This window comes from Sorex araneus, chromosome 1 (assembly GCF_027595985.1).
Source record: "Sorex araneus isolate mSorAra2 chromosome 1, mSorAra2.pri, whole genome shotgun sequence".
NCBI lineage: Eukaryota > Metazoa > Chordata > Mammalia > Eulipotyphla > Soricidae > Sorex > Sorex araneus.
Window position 1 is genome coordinate 315,667,091 of NC_073302.1, and position 9,206 is coordinate 315,676,296.

The 9,206-nt window shown below is 33.2% G+C and overlaps 1 protein-coding gene across 1 annotated transcript in view; it reads right to left on the reverse strand.

Moving 5' to 3' along the window:
- Positions 1–7,723, reverse strand: part of ANXA10 (annexin A10) — a 52,194-nt gene extending 44,471 nt beyond the window's left edge. The window contains exons 1-2 of the mRNA XM_004610415.3: positions 7,585–7,723; positions 2,520–2,614 (exon numbers count right to left, since the gene is read on the reverse strand). Of these exons, the coding sequence (XP_004610472.3) occupies positions 2,520–2,614; positions 7,585–7,723 (234 nt within the window). The remainder of the gene's footprint in view (positions 1–2,519; positions 2,615–7,584) is intronic.
- Between the last annotated feature and the right edge of the window lie 1,483 nt (positions 7,724–9,206).

A 9,206-nucleotide genomic window follows, 5' to 3' on the forward strand; every position in this document is an offset into this window, starting at 1 on the left:
ATGGTCTCCCAAGGACCTCTGGGAGCAATTCCTGAGAAGACAGCTAGAAATAACAACATAGAATAATCAGGTGTGGCCCGCAAATAGACAAACAAAAGTTGTGGTTTATATACACAATAGATATTCATCAATGAAAGAAATCAAAGTATGTATTCTTTAATGAAAAAGTTTTCCCCTTGAATTTAGTAACTCATTTCTTAATATTTTAGTGTTGTACTTTGGAAAGATCGCCGAAGTAGTGCTTTAAACTATATTAACTTGTTGTATATATAGCCTAGTTCTCTCTCTTGGAGAACCTGACAAGCTACAGAGAGTTTCCTGCCCAGATGGGAGAGCCTAGCATGCTCCCCGTGGCGTATTCCTATGCCAAAACCATTAACAATGATGAGTCTCATTCCCCTGACCCTGATAGAGCCTCCAATATGGCACCGTTGGGAAGGACGAGTAAAGAGAGGCTGCTAAAATCTCAGGGCTAGGACAAATGGAAACGTTACTGAGACCACTCGAGAAAATCGACGATCAACGGGATGATGATGATAATGATGATTTAAAACAATAATAGTTTGTTGTTCTGTTCTTACTTAACCTAATTCCCAAAATTATGACCACCATAAACATGAAAAGATAGTTTACAGATTGACAGTGATGTGGAGATAAAGGAGCACTTACACATTGTTAGGTAAGAGTATAAATTGATGCAAGCATTTTAATAAATAGTATGGAAATCCTCAAAATTTGAAATTACAATACTTACGACGAAGCAATTCTACTGCAAGGTACTTAGCTGAAGAATATGAAAACATTGATTTGAAAGAAAAGAATATACACTCATATGTTTATTACAGCATATATATAACATTTAAGATAATGACAACATAAGTGGCCCGAAGTGTCTGAATGGATAAAGGGGTAGTTATATATAAAGAATACTATTCAACTTTTTTAAAAAGAATTTTTGTCATTTATAACAATTGGATGGAACTTAAGGGGATTATGATGAGGACTATAAAATAAAGCACCATATAATTTTATTCAAATATAAACTATGGAGAAACCAAAATTAAACAACAAACCCAAAATAAACTCTTATGTTTTAACAAAAGACTTTGGTTATCAGAGAGAACGTATAGAGGAATGAGAAAAATGAATTGAATAGTGGTAGAGAATTAGGAGAATTTTGGTGGTAAGGTATAGTACATTGGAAGAAGAGTAGATCTGTTTTCTTAAAACTTACAAACTTTTAGGTTTGTCACCCAATGTTATCTCAAAAATATTGTCCTATAATGTAAAATATTTGGTCCAGAAATATGGTAGAGGAGTTAAGACACTGGCCTTGCATGCAGCCGATCTGGGTTTGATTTCTGGCACCACTACAGTTTTCTGAGCATGCCAAAGGTCACTTCTGGACACTGAACAAAGAATAGCCTACCAGCCTAGGTGGTGTGTCCTACTTTCCAATTCAATTAAAAAAATAAAATGCTGAAATATCACTGTCTATAGCAGTATGCATAATAAGACATGTATTATTAATGCTACATGTTTAGTTAACATTTTCCTTCAAAGGAATACTGGCACTGTTATTATGGGAATTTAGCTTTTACTCTGATGAAATCATAACTGTTTTTCTTCTATAACCTAATTAAACTCATTTGATTAGTGGTGATGACTTTTGATTATTAATTCATTCTTTTCTTTTTCATTCTAAAAGAGAAAGCTGTCCTTTATCATGTACCAGTAGCTGTTAAAAACTGAAGTTTAGAAATGGAGTAAATTTATATGGGCTAACTCCATAGAGAAAGTTTTATGATAGAGTTTCATCAATAATGTTCAGTTTGAAAAGTAATTGCTATTTCAGGCCCCTTTGGCCTGAAGAGTTTTTGTTCTGAATCTGTGGTTTAAATGCATAACAAAAGAAAGGAATCTTTAATGGTACTTGCTTTGAAATTAGAATGTGATTACTTTAAAGTACTATGGGTAGTTTTATTGCCTTAAACTATATTTAAACTGCCATTCTTTTTTTAATGGTCTCTATAAGTGCATGCTGTGAGAAGAAATGCTAGCAGAGAATTCACTCTAGCTGAGTTAGGGAGTTAGGTGAGAGCCTGGAGAGATTTACAGGAAAAGGTCTTATTTTTTGACTCTGTGATCATTAGTCTTTTTTCTGTTTTTCCTAAAGCTCCACACAGGGTGTTTCCAGAGCCACATTTTTAGCCTAATTGGACCATCTGGCAGTGAAATCTTATAAAAAAGTTTTCATTTTAGGAAGCAGGATGGGTTTTGAGACTGGTCTCATGTATTTCATGTGAATGTGAACATACCTCATGTATAGCTACATTTGATGAAACATTTTTCATTATTTGAAACATGTTAGAGGCATATGAAGTTTCTAACACAGGGAGGTCTGTCATATTTTACTCTCTTAGGCCACCAAAAAAATGAATCTCAATATATGTTCTCTAAAAGTGTTATTTATCAGAAGTTTGCTCTCAAAATAGGTGATGATTATGAAGTGCTCTTACCCGACCATACATGCTCTGGTATGCCTCTGCAATCATTTGCCTTTGTGCATTGCAGCGCTGAGTTAGAATACCAATCAGCATGTCTTTGTCACAACCTGGAAAAGAGTAATATTTGAAGATTAGAAATGGTGCTACTCTGTAGTTAGGAAGAGCCATTATCTAAGGATCATTCCTAGTGATGCAGCACACTATACCCGTTGATGATACGTTAAAGAAAGCAGTAAGCTCTTTTAACTAAAATTGGAAACCACATAGCAATACTTGATAAAACTTCAGTTCTTCCTACTTTTTTATTTTGATGCAATTTCTTCAGATTTTCTTTTTACAAGATCTAATAAATCTACAGAGGAATAAAGAAAGTTTATGGTCTTTTTTCAACTACTTATCCAACCCTACCAAAAATAATGCTTCCCTTTATTATTTAAAGGGGTATAATATTTCTCTCAGTTTAGACAATTAGGTCTTGCAATGAACATACATTAAGGCAGAATATTCACTCCAGTTCAAGAGCTCCAGAAAAAAAACACAGTAGATGATGGAAATTATGCAAATACAAGATGTGCACACTTCTGATAGACTCTATGTGCCTTTCATGGTTTGCATGGAACATGGTCTCCCTCAAACAAAATAAGAACTGTTTTTGGGCTGTGAGGAAGAATAGCCTTATCATGTGCTCCTACTTGAGTTAATTGACATATCACTCAAATACATGACGTTAAATTTAGTTGTAATTATAGCTATATTTTAGTAACCAAAAAGTCCTTGGCAATTCCTTCAAATTGACTAAAATGTATACAGGTTTGTGTCTCACTTTATGTCATTGATAGCCCATTTTATGAAATAAAAGAATTTATTTGGTAACGCTTACTCTTTTGAACTCTCTTATGTGCTTAAAATATAAGTCTTCCAGCCTCTTGTGAGTTTTCAACCCTTAAATGGCTTTCTCAAGGACTTAGGAGGGTTCCTTTGAAAATGTAATTATCCAGAGAGAGGGAGGACAGGTACCTAAGCTCTCCAAGTGCAGTTAGCAAATACTAATTTCACTAGCTTGCCAGATTGTTGCTTTGGCTTATTCAGAAGAGTTGAGTTCCATATCATTTTTCTGTTGCCTGGTTTGTTGCATTTTTAAAAATGGAGATGCATAAGTATTGTGATAAAAACAAACATGAATAAAACTAGATTCTTTTATTATTATGAGTTATGTTAATTTTATTAAAGTATAAAAACACAGTGGAGGAGAGGGGGAAAATGCATGGAAAGGCTTGGATAGTAAGTAGATACTCTTTTTGGAAATTGAAGCCATCCTGAATGGCCTGAGTTTCATATCAAAACTCTGATGTAGCTTATGGAATATCTAGTAAATGAGAATATGTGACTAGGATTTCCATTAATTACTATAGCACTGTAGCACTGTCGTCCGGTTGTTCATTGATTTGCTTGAGTGGGCGCCAGTAACGTCTCCATGTGAGACTTGTTGTTACTGTATTTGGCATATCGAATATTCCACGGGTAGCTTGCCAGGCTCTCTGAGAGGTGCAGAGAAATCGAACCTGGGTCGGCGGCGTGCAAGGCAAATGCCCTACCCACTGTGCTATTGCTCCAGTCCATTACTATATCAATGGAAAACTAAAGCAACAGTAGAAAGTTTATGCAGATTAAATAAATGGGTTGTAAGCTATAATGGTGGTAAGAATGATAGTAATTAGTTCCAAACAATACAGTTGATGATTTGTGAGAAAAAAGGGTGGCCTCCAGTAGAAAGAATATAATGGTGAGATTCATGGGTGCTAGCCCAGTTAGTCTTGGATTTCAAGGGCACCCAATAATAATTTTGGGGAATGGATTGCTCCCAAGTAGTGCTCAGAGGGCCCCAGTGGCCCCAGGTTCACTCTGAGTGATACTCAGCCTACAGAACATGATTCAGTACTGGCACCTAAGTTGCAATCCTGCTCATTTCTGTAGAGTCAGGGACCAATAAGACACCCTGGTAGGATTGCTTAATAGACTCCCTAAAATCAAGGTGTTCTATAGTAATAAATAGGGAGAATTTAAAATTCTATTCATGATTATTTATATCTAACATTTATGCGTCATATTCTTATTTTTTATAGTTCAGTAGAAATTGTCCACACCTTACTCATTTGATTTATTTTTTTAAAACGTTTAGGGCCCGAGTGATAGTACAATGGGTAGGGTGTTTGCCTTGCACCCAGTCGACCTGGTTTCGATCCTCAGCATCCTATATGGTCCCCTGGGTACTGCCAGGAGTGATTTCTGAGTGAAGAGCCAGGAGTAACCCCTGAGCATCAACAGATGCGACCCAAAATGCAAAAAAAAAAAAAAAAAAAGTTTATAGTAGTTTTTATCCATTTACAGAGGCATTTCAGAGTATAGATGGATTTTGAAATTATTAAAAAATATTAAAACCTAAATTTAGGAGTCAACATAGAAATAGCTGACTTTCTGTCATTAACAAGTCTGCCAAATTATTGGTTGTATTTTCTAAGAGCAAAAAATTATACTTTAATATGTGATGAATAACTTTATTTTTAAAGCGATTTATATTTGAATTCCTGTTTTAGTAGCTATATATATTTTAACAATATATCTTTCTAATTGACATTGAATACTATGATTCCTTTATATTGAGGAAAATTATATTCTCACTAAAATCAACAAAAAATGAATAAATACAAAATCTGCTACTTTGTATATATATTTATAAGCATCTACTTATATTAATTAACAAAAAGGAGAGAAGATGAAATTATTTCTGCATCAAATCTGAGATGTAATATTACTAAATTCATAGATATCAAAGTGATAATAAGGGAATACTTAGAGGAGCTTTGTAACCCAATGATGATACTCTAGATGAAATGGCTCAATTTCTTCAGACAGTGTATGCCCAAATTAACACAGCTGGAATTGTTCTTATTCTATTGATTTATAATCAATATTGAATGTCTTGCTAAAAATAATACTAGATCATGATGGACTCATATGTGAATTCTGCCAAATTTTTAAAGAATTAAATTATACAATTAAAAAAATCTTTTAGAATTAGAATTGAAAGAATACTTTCTACCTCATTATATGAGACTATCAAAATACAATTTAGTATGCCAATATGCAAATGAAAAAGCTTCATCAATATTTATGATTCTGTCAGATGGTGAAGAAAAAGCCTTTGAAAATATTTCTCATATTTTAGCTGATAATATCTTATGTAGAAAGATAAGGAACAAGGTGCCTCTAATAGCAATGAGTGCTTAAAAATGGAATAAATTTGAATTGAATAAAGTCGTTTCAATATTTCGGCTTTTGAATTAAAAATAATTCCAGTTTTTCCTGTGATTCCATAGGAGTTACTTTGCAATTATGTGTGTTAATTGAAATAAAGTAAATACATCTGTTATAGGAAAGATGATTTATACAGGAATTGTAGCTTCCAATGGCAAGAAATTGGAAAGTGAGAATAAAAATTGAGAGATATTCATTTAATTTTTTTTTGTATTTGAAATAACTTTTGTTACAACTATATTCATTTACTTTGTATTTTGGCTGTGCATTTTAATTTCTCTAAGATAAACATCGTAGCCAATTTAATAATCAGCAAATGGTAATATATCAAAGTAAAAAACTTTTGTTCAGCAAAAGAAACAATCAAAAAACAAAAACAGGCTATAAATTTGGAGGAATTAGTTGTAAATCATGTATCTGAAAAGAAGTTAATATCAGAAATGCATAAGATCTAATATTACTCAATTATATAAAAATATACTATCTAAACTTTGGGTAAAGGATCTGATGAGGCATATTTCAAAAGATGAAAGTCAATGATCAACAAATGAAAAAACTCCCTAAGTATAACTAATCACCGAAGAAATACAAATCAAACCACAATGAGATACTACATCACACACGTTAGAATAGCTATTATTAGAATGATGATATGAAGAAAATAGAATACTGGGAACTGCTGATAGAGATGTAAATTGGTAAAACCATTATGGAAAACATTATTGATAGTTCTGAATATGACATTTTAATCCTACTGCACATTTGTCTGAAACAAGTAGAACCAGTATAATAGTAATATCTCTAGTATAGTGGCAATATCTATGCCCCTATATTCATTGCAGCATCGAGAGAGAGAGAGAGAGACAGGACGTCAAATTGAAAATTGAATAGAAAAAGAAAATACCACTCCCCTATTATTCAGTAATTAAAAAGAGAGTATACTCCATTTAGGACAGTATGGGTGAATGTTGAGAGTCTTATTTATGCTAGGTGAAATAATTTAGAAAAGATAAGTACTATATGAGATTTCTGAAAAGTGGTATCAAATAGGGCTGAAACACTGCTTCTATAAATTTCAGTTGAATTCACTGAGCACCTGTTTGCCATGCTTTGTGCTCAGAGACTAGTGAGCAATTGAGATTGAAACACTGAAAAATTCCATAGTGACATCATACTGCCAAAGAAGGGTGCCCATAAACTGGCATAGGTGAATGAGTTTCCAAGGAAAGATTCAGAGGGAATCTTTTTTTTCCTTTGAAAAGGTAAATTTGAATAGGTTTCTAAAGGAAGAGAATTTGGGTGCAAATAAGACAGGAGAAGATAGCATATCTGAATGCTCATTTGAATAGTTCCTGAAGGAAAAGAATTTGGATGCAAATTAGACAAGAGAAGATAGCATTCAAGGACACTGGAGTATTGGGCCAGTTTACAAAAATATAGAAAACCAGAATTATTTGAAGAAATAGCAAAAAGTTCGATTTGGTTGGAAGTAATGTTTTAAAACATAAATGTCTTGAAAATGAAGTCAAATAAGGATTATTCAACTAGACTAAGAATTTTTAGTGTGGGCATATTAAGTTTAGATTGTCTACTAACAAAGTTTAATCTATTTGACAGTACATTCCTTTCTATTTTTATTCTATTTTTCTCAGCTCTTGGCTCAACACATTTGTCTTCTGCAAGATCCAACCAATTACACCCGTTTAACAGTATCAGAACAAGGGAAAGTGAAAAAAATACAATTTAAAGTGATCAGATTTACCAAATTCTTGGAGTGCTCCTCCCAGCATTTGGGCATCCATTATGGGATTGAAATTGGGAGCTGGGAAGATGGTTCCTTGAGCCTGTTGGAAGAAGCCAAGAGAGCCATTATGGTACTCAATAATGAAAGATTTCAACATTATTTTTAGACAACTAAAGATGAAATCAGATTGATATTAAATTATTCTAAGACACACAAGTCCATTAAACAAATATGTTAATTGTATGTTAGTTTCTGAGAAATATTTGATTGTATTTCTTTTGATTCTTAATCCAGTGGCCTCTTCTATACTGTTACTCATCTAGGAAATAATGATACAAACCAATAGTAGAAAAATAGAAGAGTTATGGGGCTAGAGAGATATTAGCCATCTTGCATGTAGCTGTATCATCTATAAAGTGATCTGGTGGAATCAATCCAGATCACTGAATATATATACACATATACATGTGAATATATATATGTGTTAGGACGAATGGAGACATTACTGAGACCAATAGAGAAATTCGACAATCAACGGGATGATCCTGATACATATGAATCAAGTAAAATCTTTTCTTAGTAAATAATAAACACAGGACTGGAGATAAAGTATAATGGGTCAGGCACTTCCTTTGCAGAACTCTGCCCTGGGTTCTATCCCTGGAAACTGATATGGTCCCTGATGTCCTGTCACAGGTGACCCTGAGCACAGAGCCAGAAATAAGTCATGAGTATAGCTCAGTGTTGCTCAAAATCCAAAAAATAACAAATAAAAATGTAAGATTTCCTTAGAATTTGCAAAATTTAATTTATATCTAAAATAAAATTGTGTTTGGCATAACTCATTGTTTATATGTATAGAGGTAGTATTTGCTACCACATCAGTTTTCAGTCAACTTTAAGTAAACAACTTCATTTTTATTAAAATCATTTAAATAGAAGCACCTGATTTTATTAATTTTTTTAGGACAAATTTATTAGAACAAATAAAATGTCAATTCTGCAAAATGTTTTTATAAGTATTTATTATTGGGTAAGTATTTTTCTGACTACAAATAATTCCTAAAATTATTATTAACCTCTAATTAATATTAACATCAACAATATTATTGATATTAATAATAATAGTCAATAATATTTATGAATAATACTATTAACCTGCAGTTATTTTTTTACTAATAACTCATTAATCCTTCACCATTAGCTAAAAAGTTTTGCACAATAGCCAGAATCTGGAAAAAACCCAAATGCCCGAGAACAGATGAATAGTTAAAGAAACTTTGATACATCTACACAATGGAATACTATGTAGCTGCTAGAAAAGATGAAGTCATGAAATTTTCATATAGGTGGATCATCATGGAAAGTATCATGTTAAGTGAAATGAGTCAGAAAGAGAGGGGCAGACATAGAAAGATTGCACTCATATGTGGAATATAAAGTAACAGAATGGGACACTAATACCCAAGAATACCAGGAGGATTGCTCCATGGCTTGGACGCCGTTCTCACATGCTGGACGAAAGGGCAGCTCAGATAGAGAAGGGGCCATCAAGTAAAGGGTGCTAGGAGGATCAGGATGGGAGATATGTGCTGAGAGTAGACTATAGACTGAACATGATGGCCACTTAATACCTCTAT